Source organism: Pholcus phalangioides, unplaced genomic scaffold (genome assembly GCF_987345545.1).
Source record: "Pholcus phalangioides strain wild (caught in Gottingen) unplaced genomic scaffold, Ppha-v1.0 ptg000008l_1, whole genome shotgun sequence".
Classification (NCBI taxonomy): Eukaryota; Metazoa; Arthropoda; class Arachnida; order Araneae; family Pholcidae; genus Pholcus; species Pholcus phalangioides.
The window spans coordinates 54,093,528-54,112,872 of record NW_028301601.1 but is presented as its reverse complement, the minus strand read 5'-3'; the positions used below and the strand labels follow the sequence as shown (position 1 = coordinate 54,112,872).

General features: G+C 35.1%; 1 protein-coding gene across 12 annotated transcripts in view; it reads right to left on the bottom strand.

Moving 5' to 3' along the window:
- Positions 1–19,345, bottom strand: part of Mi-2 (chromodomain-helicase-DNA-binding protein Mi-2 homolog) — a 71,245-nt gene that overhangs the window by 14,219 nt on the left and 37,681 nt on the right. For 8 of the 12 annotated variants that reach the window (XM_089234929.1, XM_089234933.1, XM_089234934.1 and 5 more), the window contains 18 exons: positions 19,055–19,172; positions 18,256–18,380; positions 18,046–18,138; positions 17,600–17,741; positions 14,650–14,795; positions 13,376–13,607; positions 13,038–13,079; positions 12,671–12,765; positions 12,469–12,560; positions 12,132–12,318; positions 10,852–11,097; positions 9,953–10,145; positions 8,858–8,950; positions 8,377–8,617; positions 4,288–4,420; positions 4,026–4,126; positions 3,740–3,834; positions 3,408–3,644 (listed from right to left, as the gene is read on the bottom strand). In XM_089234929.1, the coding sequence (XP_089091055.1) occupies positions 3,408–3,644; positions 3,740–3,834; positions 4,026–4,126; positions 4,288–4,420; positions 8,377–8,617; positions 8,858–8,950; positions 9,953–10,145; positions 10,852–11,097; positions 12,132–12,318; positions 12,469–12,560; positions 12,671–12,765; positions 13,038–13,079; positions 13,376–13,607; positions 14,650–14,795; positions 17,600–17,741; positions 18,046–18,138; positions 18,256–18,380; positions 19,055–19,172 (2,611 nt within the window). Of the gene's footprint in view, positions 1–2,684; positions 3,645–3,739; positions 3,835–4,025; positions 4,127–4,287; positions 4,421–8,376; positions 8,618–8,857; positions 8,951–9,952; positions 10,146–10,851; positions 11,098–12,131; positions 12,319–12,468; positions 12,561–12,670; positions 12,766–13,037; positions 13,080–13,375; positions 13,608–14,649; positions 14,796–17,599; positions 17,742–18,045; positions 18,139–18,255; positions 18,381–19,054; positions 19,173–19,345 lie in introns of those variants that run through there. The other 4 variants (XM_089234937.1, XM_089234939.1, XM_089234940.1 and 1 more) reach the window with 1 other exon arrangement.

Here is a 19,345-nt window from a genome sequence, read left to right as displayed (position 1 = left end):
AAAATTGAGAGAGATCGGCGATACAAGCAGCAATTTCAGTTAGTTGCTGAAAGTAGGTGCATGTGACAAGGGAATTTTCCACAAATTCATATTTAGTGTTTCCTGTTATATTAGAATATTTGTTTTTTTTCATTTAAGACATCATAAATTAAATTCAGGCATTTCTCTTCGGAGGCTGAGAAATCAATCTCTTTAAGAAATTCATTGCGACCCACCCTTTAAACTATGTACAGTAAACCTTCTGACCAAATGTAGACCTCGGGGTTATCGGATGTGGCCTGCCCCCTCAAACCTAACTTTGTAAAAATGAACTAAGCGGCACATTTTTACCGGGCAATTAAATGACCCGTTTCGCAATTCCAGAGCATTTAGGCGGCCCATGGCACATTTAGAGATCCATTGTGACATGGCAGTTCCATATCACAAGTTACCTGCGGCACGTTCGCAGATTACTTGTGATCCGTGGCTCTCAACCTTTTCAAGCCCGCGGCCCGGTTTCATTCATTTTTGCGAATCGAAGGCCCAGTCAAACACGATCAAAGGCTAATCACTCGCGGCCCAGCGGTTGAGGAAAAACTGCTGTAAAAGACATCAATAGTAGGGAGAATATGTTGGTTCAGGTGCCCACAAACTAGGGAAATGTTTTTGGCACACCTAGTAAACAGATGCCATTTAGAATATTTCATATTTTTATAAAGGGCGGTTGATAACGTAAGTCATCACCCAACCCCCATCGATGCTGACGTAATACTTTAATGACCCCTTTCGAAATAAATAACAGAAAATCGAAATATCGATGTGGAAAAAAAATTCCCTCATCTTAGCAAGTAACTGAAATTACTGCTCACTGTATGCCGACGTATTTCTGAATTTTCGCGTCATTCAACTGGAAAAGTTGTACTATATCACTAGTCAAACCTCGTTAGTCACTCTTGGGAGAGCAAAAATACGACTTAGTAAGCCTTAACTGTGCCAATTCCTGCCCGAGTACAATTGGGACTTCCAAAAAGTGACCCGGTAAGGGGAGTGACGTGTTAACCGGGTGACGCACTAACGAGGTTTGACTATATATATATATATATCTGGCAACCAAATTATGAAAAAAATAAAATTGATAAATCCGGCGCATACGTAATTAAAAATAATTTACTGAAAATGCTCATATATATATATATGAAAACATCAAATTATCACATTTTAAACTTCGTTAGCTCCTCTCATGTATGGTGTCAAATTTATTGAAAGTTCCATAAAAATTGGCTGAAAACTCAGCGTTATATATAAGCCGGGGGTGCACGACCTTTTCTGCTCATGGTCCGGGGGGGGGGCGCAACTGCCCCGGGAGGGAATTTTAGGTGGGAACAAAGAACATTATTATGGAATTTAAAAGTTGTGGGGGCGGTTGAATCATTTGCCCCGGGCGTTAAAAAACCCTAGTTACGGCCCTGCATAGGACCATATTTCAAGTGACATTCCCATTCTGACTGTCCCAATTAATTCATGTTGGTTACGACTAATTTCCCGGGTATTTATAAAATGTCTTGTTTTTCCCTTAATTTTCAGAGGCTTCATTTTATTTGAATTAAAGAAATCTAGGTTATCATCATGACAAATTATGGTAATTGTGACTATAATAATCATTTAAATACATTCATCTCACATGTTTGACAAACACTTTTTGGTAAATTACTTGCCTTCGATAATTATTTTGGCTAAAATTTTCAACTTCACTTGCCTTAGACAGGGCCGTCTTAAGAGTATCATAGGCCAAGTGGTTTTCCGGAGTCCCAACCTGGTACATGTGTGGTGTAGCAGTAGTAGGTAGGGGCTCGGGGATCCATGATGTTCTTAAGTCAGCCACCTCGTTGGGCAATTTGCCTGTTGTGGCGTTGTATTTGTATTTTGTCGGTCCCTTAAAAATGGAATCGTGAAAGTGACAACTGATCACACATTGACACTACCAGTGCTATCCGAAAATATAATTTTGAAGAGTAATTTCACTCCTCTCCAAAATTTTAAGGGGTATTTTCTTCTTTACCAGTGACAAACCGCTAAAAAATGTACCAAAATCCTTAAGAGAGTATAAAATTTCAATAGACGCGTGAATCAAGCATCTATCAGCGAACACTGGGCACTACTACTACTCAACCGTACATGTACCTCGTACACATACCGGAATGTGTTCTGAGCATACGTGAGGCCCTAATGTATTTGTTGCCGAGCTGCCATCTATCTATCATTTTCTCAAGATTGAAATGCTTGAATTTTCATGTTATGTCAGTATCATGTTGTAGGTCTGCCTGCTTTTTGTAGGAGATCCCCCCCCCCCCCAAATGGAAAACCACAGAAAGGATAGAATCTGTACTGGAAAGTGTTTGTTTTTTGTTCACATGCTCAAAATTACAGAATAATGTGACGCCTTACCTCATTTGCTTAAAGCCGCCAAGTGGTCATAAATAAAGTGGCCACTATGTAAATACGACACATGCACAATTCAACTGGGTTGGTACATTTCAAATCTATAAATACAATACTACCACAACCCTAACATCAATATTCGAAACAAATAGGGTAAAAAAAAAAGGATATAAAAAAAGATTGATTTCATGCAATTCTAATACAAACGGCCACCATATCATTCAGCAAACAAAAATGGAGAAAAAAAACAAAAAACCAGGCAGACAAACAGAAAAAATTTATTTTATTCGGAAAAAAAACACAATTGCCAGTTTCAAATAATATTTTCTCAAAATAAAACCCCTAAATAGAAAAAAAAAAATTACATACACAGCCAACGCCTTCCATACATTTCCTCTGATGGGGAAAAAAATAAAGCGAGGAAAGGGGGAGAAAAACAATAAATAAGATGATACTTCTTCGAGAACAAAACTCCAGTTAAATGAAAAATAATAAACGGGAAAAGAGAAACAATATGAAAAAAAAAAACTAGTATGACTAACGGTCATTCTCACGTATAACTACAGATGATGATAAACTACTTATCACATGGAAAAATACAAGGAATTTTTTTTTTTTTTTTCGTTTCTGGAGGGAACGATTCCGATCACGTGCAAGCATGGATGGATGTATCATGCTGCATGCTTAAAAACAAAGAATAGAGGGATTACGAAATGAGCTTCATATTATCAATAAAAGGAAACGCCACATTTAAGAGATGACTGATTCCAGTTCATTTGGTCCGATTCTAACGCACATAATGAAAGAAAGGTTATAAGGTTGTGGGGAGGGGGGAGATGTGATTATGTTTCGTGAAACAAAATGTTCACGGACACCATAAAGTTTAAAAAAAACGCAGTGTTCCTGGAATGATCAACAATGTGTTTTTTTTTCTCCTGCGTGCACACACACTTCCCAACTATTTTTTCTGTGTGTGTGTGTTTATTTACCTTGGGACTGCTGTGGATTCGTGCTGGCGAACGCTGGCGTCTGTCCTTGGGAGGTGGCTGCGAGGCTCGTCGGGTTGGGACTTGGCTGCGGCTGAGGTTGACCGGTCAGTCGAGAGAGGATGCCTCGTTCTGACATGTGCAATCTTTGTGCGACTGGGGGGATTCTAGCGAGCGTTGCTGGCAGGCGGCTGACGTCCGATTTCATATCGCTGAGTAATTCTTCTAATTGGTTGAGCACTGTGAGAATAGGGGAAAAAAACCATAAATGTAACAGCGATGCGAAATAAAATTCCTCAACAAATTGCCATTTAAAAAAAACTACATTAAATCACCTTTGTGAAGAACAGCATTCGCCGGCTTATTTCCCGCTAACGACTCTTTCGATAGGTGCTGGTGAGATTCTGCCAGACATTCCAGTTCAGCAAATCTGTAGAAAATAACAGAAACACTTCGTCACAATTATCGTATTATGGATATTCTCAAACAAACAAAAATTCGGGCAAATGATTGTCAGCTATTCATAAATAGTTAATGTGCAGCTGTTTTAAATTTAGCTTCTTTCAACAAAAATAAACTGCATTTAAAAGAATATATATATGAGAAAATGTCTATTTATACCTCGCATTAAGAGCCATTGCAGGATGATTGGGATCCTGCGTCAAATTCAAGTAAGCGGCCCGCCGAAGTTGTTCTTCAATAACAAGAGCTTGTTCTAGGAGCTGCAAAAGGTAAAATGAACGATGATACAAACTACGAATAACGCCAACTTCATGTTACAACATACATTACAGACTTATTTTTACTTAATACAAATACTAGCAATAGAAATACAGAACTAGCTGCTAAAAAGTAAACGATAAAGTCTAGTACGAGTAGTTACCTTAAACCTCCTTGCCAAGAACTTGTTCTTAATTTCGAGAAAATTTCCTTTCCCTACGTCCATCTTGAATGGCTCATTTATGATGGAGAAAGCTATGTCATTCTGAATGTCTTGCCATCTTCCATAACCATGTCTGATCAGCGAATCAAGGTCAAAAAAAAAAATTCAAAGAAAAGTTCTAAGAGAATTGCTGAACCACAGTACTGCAAAACCCTACGATTGTGGACACCATGAAGGGAAAAATATCCCCGTAAAACAATGAAGCTTAAAATAAAACTTCACTTATTATTTGGGTGTAAAATGAGCTTCAGGGATTTTGTCTCATTCGTTCTTCAAGACAATTTTGGGTTCCTGTATGGTTCAAGGAATCTTTGAGCAATACATCTGCTGGTTGCTGCGTGGAAGCTGCAGGAGGATCACCACACCTCTAGAGCATAGTTTCCCAACCTTTTTTGTCCCAATGCAATCTAACCCATAGGATCCTATGTTATACCCATAGCTTCTACCGCCTCCCTGGAACATTCCATCGCCCCCAGGGGGCGTAAACGCCCACGTTGGGAAACACTGCTCTAGAGGATAGATACTTCAGCCTGGTGGTGAAAAGAAACAAATGCTACTTCTGGCAAAATAGCCGTATACCTTGATGATACTGGCACTTGAAAATTTGCAAGAACCATTTCTCGGTGATCAAATACTGTTGGCTTATATGTAAGGAAGTCTGCAAAATACATTCCGCTATGAGCTACATTGTCTAAGAAGATTAATGTTATTGTTGGTGTAATGATCATATTTATTGGGAACGGCAACAGTGGTGTAGTTATGTTCTTTGACGAATCACTTTTTTCAGTATACAACTGTGCTTCTGGACACCAACTATTGAGGAGAGAGCAGTGAACTCATTACCAACAGTAGAATGTCCAGGAAATTGATTGCTATTGGCTAAGTGGCCGCTCAAGTATTATGTAAGCAAATTTTTAGCCATTTTTGACCCCCCCCCCCAACCATTAACAAAAATTCGTCATCAACTCTGCCCCTCTGCATCCTAACTCATATTTCCATAAAGGGTGGTCGATGACGTAAGCATTACCAAAACCCTTGAGCGTGAATGGGATGCATTCTGCCAACGTATTGCTCAGAGACAACCCTCCTCGAACCATACAGGAACTCACAACCGTCTTGATGGACGAATCTGACAAAATCCCTCAAGCTCTCTTCAACAATTTGGCGGGCATCATGCACAATATATGCCAAATGTGCATCAGTGTCCGAGGTGGTCACACTTCATATACTGACAAGCTCATGTGTCTTTATTTCCAGCAGAACAAACATTTTTTTGTAACTTAACTATTGCTGTAAAAAGCATCTTTTCTTCTTTTGCTCATCTTTTTTTTAGCACATGGCGATATCTGTTTCATTTTGCATTATAAACATACTTCAGGATGTCCATTAAAAAAAAATGTACCAAGTTTAATTTCTGTTCATTGACATTTGTCAAGTAGTGTATATGCATGTTCCTAACATATTTAGGATGTCAGAGTTACACATTTTTAACCCAGAACTTGCAGTGTGAGACATTCGCCATGAAATATTTTGCTGCCTGCTCAAAACTCAGAACGACTGAAGTCTACGCTCCTGTCTAGCTGGTAGTGAGGGGAGTATAGTGGCCTAGCAGAGCCATCTTGATAATCAATGCGCTTGAAATGATGGTGAGGATCTCACGTGTTCTTGTGCACTAACAAACCCAAGGAGTTCTACTGGGTTAAGATGTGCTGCCCTCTGTCCATATTTAAAGAAGGAAATACATCAATTTTCATGTCAAATATTATGTTCAGGCAGAACTGAAGAAATGATCATTTTCATTTGAATTTTTGTAGCAAATAATCAATGCAATTGTAATGTAAATTGTAATTGCAATTGTAAAAATATTTTCTGCAAGTACGTACGTGTAGAAGAGCATTGACACGATATTGAATAGCCTGAGGCTGTTTGGTCATTTTCAAGTTTTACATATTTTTCTGTTTGAGTGACTACTTTACTGTACACCAGCTCCGGTCATACACTAACATACGGCAGCTTCCAACCACTGGAGTTGGGTAGGAAATGAAAGTGCCATCTATGTATGGACTCTGTATGTAAAGAACTTGTATCTAATGTTCCTTTGCCTGGATTCAAACTCATTGACCTTGATGGCAACCTTCATAGTGGAGGACAAGTATCTTACCACTGCGAAATTGTGGAACTTTGAGTGACTGGCATCTTCAGGAAAGAATAAATCAATGATTAATTCAACATGCTGTCATCAGAAGACTAATCAGCATTTTTCATTTTGCAAATGCTGATGAAAGTATGACATGGGTTAACATTTTTTCCTTTTTCAAGCACAAAAAAAAAATCTCCAAAGTGAGTCGGCAATAACTATTTTTGTGCATTGAAGATGCGTGAGAATATAAATCAACAACAAATCTTGTGCTGGTAAAACTAGTTGGCTTTGAGCTCATGCTAGTTGACAATTCCAGACTTGCCAACTTTTGGAATCCAGAAATACAGAGATTCTCCTGAGGGGGGTACCCCCTCTGGCACTCATAGACTCAATCAAAAAAAAATTCACAAAAAAATATTTTCTATTTTTTTTTTTAATCAATTAAGAAAAGTTCCATCCTTCCACCCCCCCCCCAATAAGGCAGGTTCTGCATTGCCCCTGAGCAGAATATAATTCCATGTCAGTCTTTCTATGCAGAATAGGAAGAATATAGAATCACATCTACATACTGTTCATAAAACATAAGTGTTTCCTTCCGTGGATGCTATCTGTGATTGATAATCATGGGTATATGAACTCTTAAAAGCTTTATATTTAGCTTTATATAGCTTAAAGCTTTATATTTTCTTTCTGAAGACATTTTTAATTGGAGGAAACAATTTAAAAACTTCAAAATACAAAGCTGCTGACGAAAAAAACATGTGTTTACTGCACAGCTGTTAATGGAATACAATAACAATTATACAGGAATTTCCGCAACCAAGGTCATGCCCCTGATAAATGATTGCAATAAACGCTATGTAAACAAAGTCACGTCTTTGCCAGTTGCTTAAATGTGGTCACCAAGACTTTTTTACGGCTGCTCGATGGAAATGACCACAGCTGTACTCTATGGGTGTTTTCCCTAATGACGATGGCAGTTATTAACATCACTATGGAAAAGCTCACGTAAAATCAAATTTTCTGCCAAAATCCGGAGAGCAGGAGGAAAGATGAAAAATCCGGAGAGTTGGCAGGTCTGCACTTTTGATAAATAAAATATTTACATATTATTTCAAAGATTGAATGAAAAAAATCCCAACTAAAACATTGGAATTTGCACCTGAAATTTTCTACATGTGCCTACTAAATTTGGGTCCAAGGACAACACAAAAATTTTCAAATTTATGTCAGCGTGTCTACTACAATGCAAAAGAAATCACCATATCTCAGAAAAATCGTGAAAAATATAATTTTGAACCCCTTTTCTCGAATATTAAAATTTTCTTAGTTCGTTTTTAATGAATTTAGATGGCGCCTCTTTCTTTCTCTTAGATTTGTCCAGCCCTGCATTACATTTTCACATACACACACAATGGATATGGGAGATTGAGGATCAACATACCATTAACACATTGTGTTAACGTAATTACAGAAGATGCTTGTCACTCATGCAAGTAAAATGTTACACATAAATTTTCAATCAATATGGCCAAATACCCCAAAGATCTTTCATTCTATTTCAACATCAATAGCCATTTTGAAACAAAATTCCTCAAACTGTTTGTTGATAGATGAATAGGTTCGTGACTCCAGACATTCAGGATTTGATAAATGGATAGAACCAAAATTTCAATAGCTCCTTACTCTTCTCTGAAAAAGGAGCGAAAATATCCTGGATTTTTGGGGCTTGTGGCTGAATATCATGTACACACGTAAGATTTTAATGAAGAAATAGAACAAAGTAGAAAACCTAGTAGAAAACAAGTTATGGATGAATGGATTTTCCAGATGTTTATGGATTTTATAAACGAAACATCAGTGAAATACATAAGTGTCTGAAAGGATACTTGACGATACCAGCCAGTAACCAATAATCGTGACGTCTGTGCCATATCTCGTACTCCCTCCCTGGCACCGCAGCACGTTCCTCATTCTGCCATAAAGTATGAAGCTCTGTGAAACCACCATCAGCAATATTGAACATGAACTTCCTTTTGGTTTTGGCTGTCGAGTCAGGAGAAGCATCTTTGCCATCCGTATCCTTTGAGGACTTTTCCTCATCTTTGACTTCGATCACTTCTTGTTTATCTGCACATATAAATAAATCAATCCTTTTCTTACAGAAAAAAAACACTCGCTCAAGATCACAACATGATTTAGAATCATATTTAACACATTGCAAGGTGGCAATTTCAATATTATTAAAAGGGGTTGTGAAAAAAAATAATCAACATCAATTTCATTCTCATACATGACTCGTAACATTATTCTTTACTGTACATTAACGATAAAAATTAATTTCTAATTTTCCTACAGAGAAAAACTAACCTCCACTGGTCTTATCCTTATTATCCTGAGTTTTATTGTCCTTATTTTCTTTATCGGCATCTTTGTCATCTTCGAACTTATCGACTTTCTCTTCTGTGGAATAAAAAAAAAATTAATAAATGCAAAGATGCTCACACATTTAAACTCCACAATTAGAATTAAGAATATGAACAAATAATTCAAATTTGTCAGCAAGGCATAGCTGCTAACTTTGAAAAATTGGAATTAAGAATTCACACAAATTCCAAATTTGCAAAAACACATTGCACAGACAAATATAAAGTGATTAATATAAAAACAAAGTAGGTATTTTTCATTAATGAAAAGTAAAATTTTAAGGTTTCCTTCCTTTTGGAAGAATATGACATCTAGCCAGACAATCACCAAAAAAAGTAAGGTATGTTAATTACCTGTCATTACTACACTCAAATCTAAATCATAACAAAAAAATGTCACTGAGGAAAAAACTGGGACATATGTTACACATTGTTATTCGGGACGTAGGCCATCTTGCCGATTTGACTGGACTGATATGCTGGCTGGGAAATTGTCTTTTCCTCACCATATTGAAGCATTTTTTCTTGACAAGATGAAATACTTAGGAGTACACAGAAAGTGACACAAAAGGTCAGTGCCCCCCCCCCCAAGACGATTAAAATTTAATTTTTATTCTAATATTTTGGTTTAAAAAAATTAAAATAACAAAAGAAAATATCTTTCTATGATATATACCTTTCTATTATATTGATATATTCTCGATCAATTCTATTGAGTTAAAAATCATACTCTTGCATCATCAATTCATTGATTTTTGATAGTACCTTGTCTATTCCGTCTGGAAGGAATTCCTTGTACCCAGCTAAAGATAGATCCTGCATACACCTCTGCAATGGCAACATACTTTTTTGCACGTAATGTTATTTTGGGAGAGTTCTACAGGAAGAGACTTTTCAGGTAAATTCTTTATTAATAATTCCCCCTCCCGAAAGTAAGGATTTTCTAGAATCAATGTCAAAATTCACAAGAAATAAAAAAAATACGGGAGTCTACCAAAAAATCTGGGATACTTGGCAGCTATTGCATAGAATATTATACCTTTCTTTGGCGTTACTTCAACTTCCATGATTTCATCATCAGTCTTCTTATCGTCTGCTTTTTGTTCTTCCGTTTTGACTTCAGATTTTACCGAAGCAGCAGCAGCAGTAACAGTTGATTCTCCTTCCTTTCCTTCCTCCTTCGGCTTCTCTTTATCAGCTTCGGGTTCAGCTTTAACTTTTTCCTTACTTCCCTGAGTACAAAATATAATACACACACATATATACACATTATTTTAAAGCAGGGTAAAGGCGGATTCCAGTGGCTCAGCATTTTACAAGAATATAACAAAATGGATCCCTATATATGTATCACCAAGATATCGATATTCAGATTCCTTTGATTGTAAGAGTTGCCATAGCTAATAATTATGGTTAGCCAGGCTAATTATATGTGGCCATAATTATAACAAAAAATACACTGTGACGATTCCGGATCATAGGGATCAATATATAAGGGTCAACAAAAGTCAGAATTCTAGACATTGGCGATTCAACTGGGAAGGCCATTTGGTTATGGATCCCTATATATGTATCACCAAGATATCGATATTCAGATTCCTTTGATTGTAAGAGTTGCCATAGCTAATAATTATGGTTAGCCAGGCTAATTATATGTGGCCATAATTATAACAAAAAATACAATGTGACGATTCCGGATCATAGGGATCAATATATAAGGGTCAACAAAAGTCAGAATTCTAGACATTGGCGATTCAACTGGGAAGGCCATTTGGTTCTTCAACGTGTATTTTTAAATCACAAAAATAGTGGAAGAACTGAGAATCGGAATTTAAAAAAAATTTTACTCATTCAAATGCAAAATATTTTTTTACTACAAATTCTTACCAGAATCTGAAGGGGAGTGGGGGAATCTAAAACAAAAAACAGCAGTTATACCTCGTTATCCTCAGTCTTCTCTTTTTCTTTATCCTCATCTTTGCTAGGAGCATTAGCTGCAGCTTCATCACCAGTGGCAGCTGGAGCTGGAGTAGATGAGGGCGTTGGTGCCGGAGTCGATTCTTTGCTGTCAGTTGGTGTGGTTGTAGCTGTAGGCACAGGAGTAACCTGAGATCCTTCTGATCTTTTTGGCAGATCTTCTGGAGGAATACTGTACAGTCCATTTATGTGCTCAAACTCTTGTACCTTGAAAGCCAGCGAAAGAAAAATTAATGGGTGATAATTTCAACACAAAGGCTGCTAAAGCTGAAAAACCTTAACCAACATAACAGAATTACAGCAATAAAATACTGCATTTACTTAAAATTAATTTCTTTGAAATAGATGCATTTTGTGCAAAGCTTGAAAGCTTTTGATTTTCTTTGAAGGGAAATATTCCCCTACAAAAATTGCATTAAAGAGGCGAATAGATTTGAAAGGGAAAAAAATAAATTAGGGGTCGCCACATAACCCATATTTTATACAACATTCCAGTTTTTCCAATGGAGCATGGGATTTTTTTTAAAGCAATTTCAGCCATAATCTGTGAATTTTTTTTCCATGTCTGGAAACTCTTTTGGTGAAAAGTAATGATGTTAAATGTGGTAGATTATGGAAATTTAATATACTGATAAGCTGCCTCATCATTGTAACAATATATAGCACACCACGGAGAGTAACGTCACAACTCAAAAATTTCTGAATTTGACTCAATTTCATATTCAAAATAATTTTTTTCTCTAAAAGTCAGTAATATTGACATTACGATAGCTACAAAACTAGACACTAAACACAGCAAAAGTTTCATTTTTAGTATAGAAAACCTTTTGTATTGAAAAAGTTCATTTTTGTTACTCTGCAATTTCAGGTATTTTTTAGTTGTGACATGAAACAACCTAAACATTATTGCCGGTATGCAATATATCTATGGAGAAATTTACCTTAACTTGTCATAAGTTTTGGAGCAAATCACTGATGCAAGTCAGGGTATGAATGTATTACAATTAATCCTCAGGTTAGACATTTGATGCGTATGCTTTTCACAATTAGAAATGTCGCAAAATGACTCGAGTTTTATATTTAACTTTTTTGCTTCGTTTCACCCCCCCCCCCATTTCCAAAACTAAAATTTACCGAATCTCACATCATTTGAAGAGACTTCAAACATAAGCATACACTAAATTTTTGGCGAACATTTATAAATCTCACAACCACAATAGGATTGGGAATGGGGAAATCACCTTTTTACGTATTAAAGACATGACTCCTATCCTCGTAAGAACATGTTGACGTGAAAGACCTTCCCTAGGAACACCGTCGGCAAAAGTTTCCGAATTATCAGCACCAGGTTCACAAAGGTGACGCATGAATAAAGAAACATATGCCTTGAAGTTTTTCTCAGACTTCCCTCTGAGATCACGAACCAACCTAAATTGAGATAAAAAAGCTTAATGTTAATATATGTACATCTACTTCCACTGAAATTTTTGACGCTTTCAGAAATTGTAAATTTTAAATGATACCTAGATTCATTTAAAAGCATAAAAAAACTCATAACAGATACAAAAAAACACTTACCACTGAGAATTGAAGGCATCCTGAGGAGGCATTCCATATCTCATGATTGCATTCAAGAACGCCTTTCTCTGTCTTGCGTTGAAGCCAAGAACCTAAAGAAAATTTTCTTTAATACATTGATAACCAAAAATAAATAAAATTATCAGAAAAATTAAGCACCAAAAATTAAACATTTGTTATCATATCTATAATAAATTTTTACCTCAATATTGCCACCAACCCTGGCCAACAAAGGTGGCAGAGGCCTGTCTTTCTCATTGAGTCCTCCTCTGCTTTTTCTGCCTCTGGTGCCCTTATCTGTCAATACAAGAAAGCGATAAGTTTATATATATATATATATATATATATATATAATTATCAATTTTTCATTTATTGGACTCATCATGGGCACAAATTACAGTAGTACCTCAATTATCCAAAGACATCGAGATCGAAGGGGTGCTCAGAAAAGTAAAAAGTTTAGAAAATCGATTTTGAAAAAATTCGGTAATGCAAAGGAAAAAAATTCGGTAATAAATAATAAACAAGTTCCACTGTATCATAATTTGAAGAAAGTAAATGTATCCTACCTTCTCCTTTCTCTTCAAAATCATCATCATCTTCATTATCATCTAGGAAATAAAATGTACTCGTTAACGAATAATTAATATATTATTTCATAAGCCTGTAGAGTAATGAACGTTTTTCCTACAAGGAACGTTATATTAAGCATTTCTAGCATGAAGACTTGACAAAGAAAAGCAAGAAATCGTTAAAAATGTTTTGAAAAATACTGTTATTTTATAATTTTTCCCCCCTTTTCTACAGATATCAATAATTAAGTAATTCTATCATTTGGGGAAAAAATTCAAAACATACATATGAAAAAAATATAAATTACAAATAAAACTCCATGGTTATTACTAACCTGAAGGAACTGAGAAGTCAGAATTGTAGTCTGACAAATTGTCTTGCCATGTTGTATCATCTTGTGGTCCCATGGCATCGTTGTAGTTGACCTGCTTCCTGACTCGCTTCCCTTTACCCAATGTACGAGCCATGTCTTCCTGCTGCTGTTCATAATGATGACGAAGCAGTTTCTCCCAGTAAGCTGGATCTGCTGATTCTACTTCTTGCTTCAATATTTCTGTTTCTGGTTCCTATTTATAAATAGGAAGTACATTTTTTCCCCCTCAAAATAATTAATCATAAAATATAGTGGAAGTTTGGTTAAAGAGCAAAAATTTTTAACAAATGAGACGTGATTAAAAATGAAAAAGCAAGAACTTGTCAGCATGCCTCACTCAAAAAATTAATATACGTGCAAGTGTGACCGTTTATAATACGAAACTTGATATAGCATCATAACCACGAGTATGTGCACTTCAAGCATTTTTTTATTCAGCGTTCAGGTGTAGTGACTGCTGTTTTAACAACTGTGCTACAACAATGGTCTTCGTCACGAAGACAGTTGAGAAGAAAAGACGAAGATAATTACTCTCGAACTTTTGTCCTTGATAAAGACTATGGGACTAAAGGTGAATGAGCACAACATCAAATAACTAGGAGGAATATGGCCAAGAGTTGACCTAAAGATGAACTGATGGATTTTCATTGTGCGTAAGAGTAAGAGTTTATGGACCGGATCTCTTCTCAGGAAGAGGAATCCACTTCTTAGAAAAACATGTAAGTCGTACAAAATTTTAAAGAACCCCCAGTGAACCTGTAGCAGTGTGTGAGTAATGAATATGGCCAATGACAATGCAATCGTTGGAGAGGTCTTTTTTGAAGTCGCACAAAAATAATAATTTACAGATGTTTACGTCGTCCTCTCTCATCATTTAGAGGAAGTTAAATTTGTTTATATTTTATTGTATTTTATGTTAATTTATGGCATTATAGTATTATTTATTATATTGTATTATTGATTGAATGAGCTGAAGTTATTAGTATACTTAATAATTATTCCCATAAAATTAGTCATTTTTATGGGAATGAATAATTGCAAACAAATCATTTGAATTTCCATTATCTCCTATAGGGGAAGTTTTATTTGAAATACGAGTGATTTGGATAACAAGCATGTTCACAGAGCGAATGATACTTGTTAACTGAAGTTTTACAAAAGTGCACTTGGTTTCTTAGTGAAGAGCATGGTCAAATTTTCAAAAAGTTAAGGAGTTTTTAGTTGTATTATGTTACCTCTTCAGCTTCCTTGGTGACATATGCAGCAACTTTGAACGAGCTAAGATAGTCATTGGCCCAAAGCTCTTTCTGTTCTATACCTTCTTTAGTCCTGTCCAAGAGCTCGTCAATTGCTTTATTGTCATAATGGATTTGGTCCTCAACTGAGAAAAAAAAAAGATAGATTATATTAGAGGGAATTCAATTAAAATAGATGCTTCAGAAAAGTCAAGATTTTTTTAATGGTACTTGATGATTCAAGTGTCCTAATGATGACATGCTCTTTTGACGAGTTTTTCCCAGTTCAGGAAAAATTTAGTCCTTGTCACTGTGGGATATAACCTTCGGAGAAAAAAATGTCCACTGATGGATAATGTGCTCATTAACTGTTTAAAGACCGAACTATGAAAAAAGCTAAGTATTGTTTTGAAATTTGTGAGGTCCTTTTACATGCCTATGCATAGATCAACTTTGAAGAAATTTTTTTCCTTTTGTTTTGTTACAGTTCTTTTTGTAAAAAAACAAAAGGAAAAATGATCAATGATCAAAAACGACCAATGTTTCCATTGGCACTAGGAGAGAGCTGAAAGCAAAAACTGGTATCGCATATATTCTGACGATTATTTTTTAAGTACATTTATCACACAAAAAATTTTCTATTTCCTATTACAAATTCACAACACATACCTGCTTTCTTAACACAAAAACGTGTGCAGAAAATTCAATTTTTTTCCCCTAATGTCCATGATAGAAGGAAAACATTGATAAACCCGTTTGTCACATTGGTAATGTTTATACATAGGGTTTTTTTGCCAAACCACACATCGTCCTTGTGTCATAGATACAATGTAATGGTATCAGATGACCTGACATCTTTTTTCAGTTGACTATGTGGACCTGGATGAGTGGTTAACCTTTCCTTTGTTCATAGAAAGTTCATTGTCACTTCTCTTCAGAATTCCAAATGCAAATAAGATCTGTTTCTCTCAACTCGGAATTAATTATCCAACATGCTATAATGGTCATATATGGTCTATAATGGCCAAATGTAAAATCTTTTTCCAATGGAATGCACAGCTGTAGTTTAATTATCATTACTAGATCATTTTCAACAATATCCTCTTCACCCTTAATATTCCTAGGTTCATTAGCAGATAATTGGAATATATCTATGTTCTCTAATTCGGAATCTGAAAGGGGTTTCTAAATATCCTACAGCTTTTTCTAATGTGAGATATCCTTTTGACATGCTTACACACAGCTGAACATAAGAATATATGATTGCTAATCTCGGTTTGATTGGTCTGCAGTTCGCAAAAGCATGCATTTCAAAAATGCAAGAATAAAAAGTACTCTATATAAACAATCCACCCCAGAAAATACATTATTTTGTGTCATATTTCCCAGAATTCCCCTCCTATACACATGGCGAATGATGACAACATCCTGTGGTTCGAATGGGAAAATCGAAGCAGCGCACTGCACATAAGATATCCCTAGAATCCCGCTCTCTTGCAAGGCTAATGTTCCATAAAGGGAACAGGCATTTTTAAATGCACGTAGCTTGTTCACATGTAACAATACAAAGAAACTAATTGATTTACTTTGATAAATATATATTCAGAGGTAGAAACACACAAAATAATTTTCAATTTACTTTAAAATTGAAGTTTTGCCAAATTTTAATCGAAATGGGGAAAAAATGTCCAAAAAACGTTTTTATCAACCAGAAGTTTTTCCAAATTTATTTTAAAAATACTTTGAACTCTTCTCTATATACGACAAACTGAAAATGCCTGAATTAATTTTTATCTGATATTTTCGCTAATAAAAACCATGTTCCATAAACGGTTAACCCATTTTTGACCGCTCTTCCAATTCATGACCGCGAATTGCACTATATTCTTATATATGGTAAATGGTTACTTAAGTAAAATGTGTTTGAGAAGTTAAAAAAAAGACCAATTTAAAATGCCTTTCATCGTAATTTATGTAAATTTCCAATTAATGCTTTTGATTAGAATTAACTTAACTTGATTAAAATAATTAGTAATTATGATTTTGGGAAACCTTGTGTACCAAGTGACAATTTTTGATTTTTTCTATCAAAAAAAAAAAAATTCTGTTTTCAGTTACGGGGAAAAAATTTCCAGATGGAAAATCAGGATGAAATGGCCAAAAATTTCATTTTTGAAAAATCATAAAAAGTTTATTAAAGAAATTTTAAAAAATACAATGACATTCATCTCAGACATTTTAAGTTCCAAAAATGTTAATTTATTACAAAAATTTGTATGAAAATTGAAAAAAAAAGAGAAAGTATTACGCGAATGCACCGTAGTCAAAAAATGAATTAAGCGTGACAAAATACTTTGACTTCATTTTATAGCTGATCCTAGTCAAGAAGTTTGAAAACAAAATTTGCTCCCGAGACTTGCAATGAGCTGTGTTGAGTTTTCTTGGGTTTTTTGGCCATGCCACTAGTGTATAAGGTTAATAGATTTTTTTTTTTAAAAAGTTACAATTCATATTAGAAAGTTTGATTGCGGCAGAACAAAAAAATTTACATATTTGGTTTCTACAAACCAGTAGACATGTTTGTATTTAATATGTAAATCCAAGTATTTATTTATAGAAAAGGATCTGAAATGCAAAAATTTAGCCAAGTTTCACCTGTTTGTTACAGAAAATGTGAATTATACGCAAAAACTGGTTCAACAAAATTTATTAAGATAAGGAAAATAGGTTGACATGCAAGATCTTATCATTTATCATTATATAGTGAAACACCTCTGATGCGGTGACCCCTATTTCTTGACCAAATTCTAATTTCCTCTTGTATAATAAAAAGTATGTAGTTCAAACCCCTTATTAACGGTCACCCCTCTTTTACAGACAATTTTTTTGTGTCCCACCAGTGCCTGCAAAAGAGAGGATTAAGTGTAGTATCATTAATCAGAAATCTCACCTTTGCCTTCATCATCCTTGAAAAGTTCTTCTGTGCCAAACCTGAGAATGTCATCAAGTTCTTGCTTCGACATTGTGTTGGATCGGCTACCCATACCTGGTCTCACAACCAAATGGGTCAACATCATTTTTTTCTTAGCGACCTGTCCAAGATATGAAAATTTGAATTAAACATAAATAAATGGAAAAACTTCCTTTTCTAACTTGATTTAATGCCACTAAAACATTAAAAAAAAAAAGCCAATCTTCGAAATTTTTCTGCTATAGAAAGTCATCATGCCACACAGTAGTATAATGTGCGTTTGGATATATTGTGCCTTTTATTAAAATCCACTTAAAAAATTAAATATGAGAACCTAGACAAAATCTATTATATCAAACATTTTCTTCGTTTTCCCCCAGCATGTACTGGGGATGTACATACGAAGAGTTACTGCACCACGTTACCTGTGTTATCCTCTCTTCAACTGATGCTCTCGTTACAAAACGGTATATCATCACTTTGTTGGCCTGGCCTATTCTATGGGCTCGACTGAAAGCCTATGAAGAAAAGATGTGACTTGTAACAAGTGTCTTGTATGAAACTTGCTACTTACAACTATTTTTTTATACTCATACAACAGTGAATCAGAGTCAAAGACAGTATAGAATTAATACCTGAATGTCATTGTGTGGATTCCAGTCAGAATCATAGATAATGACAGTGTCTGCAGTAGCTAAATTTATTCCAAGTCCTCCAGCTCTAGTTGATAACAAGAACGCAAACTGTGGAGCACCAGGAGCTGGGAATTAACAAAAAGAAATACCTTTATTTAAAATATTTCACACATTTACTGTCTTCAAATATTCAAAGCATTTTTATATTTTTCCACCCACAATATTAATTTGGCAACAATTTCCAATGAATGTAATTAAATGCACATTTAATGTGATGCTTGTTTAATGGTTAGTTCAAACAATTATTCGTGGCTTAGTAGCTTCCCAACTACAGGTACATAAGCTGCACCTTAGATTTTAGTTTCAAAAACAGAATAAGGTGGCTTAGTTTTCTACTATAGGAATAGAATAATCATCCGGAAAACAGAAAGATATAGGCACCTCATGTTAATGATTCCAGATATAATTGAGTGTTTCATCAAAAATGTTTTTAATGTGATGACCAATCTTCTTGGGAATAAAGGGCAAAATCATTAGCACTATTGCAACAGCCAGAATCTGACATTGCTTATACAAATACAGTGTATTTATCTAAATCACAATACTCAAGAGAAAAAGAAATGTATCATTAAAGTGCATTGGAACTAGAGAGTAATATAGGCAATTGTCAGAGGGCATTCTTACATAGGATTTTTACAGTATTTATAACACACATCTAGATGCAGATCTTTCATTGGAATACCCATTCATTAAAAAAGTTTAAAAACCATGTAAATAAATAAAAAGATGGATATATTACCATTGAACCTATCAATAGCCTCTTGTCTTTGACTACCAGTAATGCCACCATCAATTCGTTCATATTTGTAGTTTTCAGCTTCAAGGAAGTCCTCTAAAATGTCCAGCATTTTTGTCATCTGAAAAAATTAATGAAAACATAAATAATTCATAAACATAAAATTTGTCAAATATGAAAGATTGGTTAAGCCAGAGGTGGTCCACAAATGACCCGCAGGCCGTATGTGGCCCTCAAACCTTTTTTGCACTGGGTCCCAAGAAAAATGTTAAGGAATTAGAGAATTTATATAAA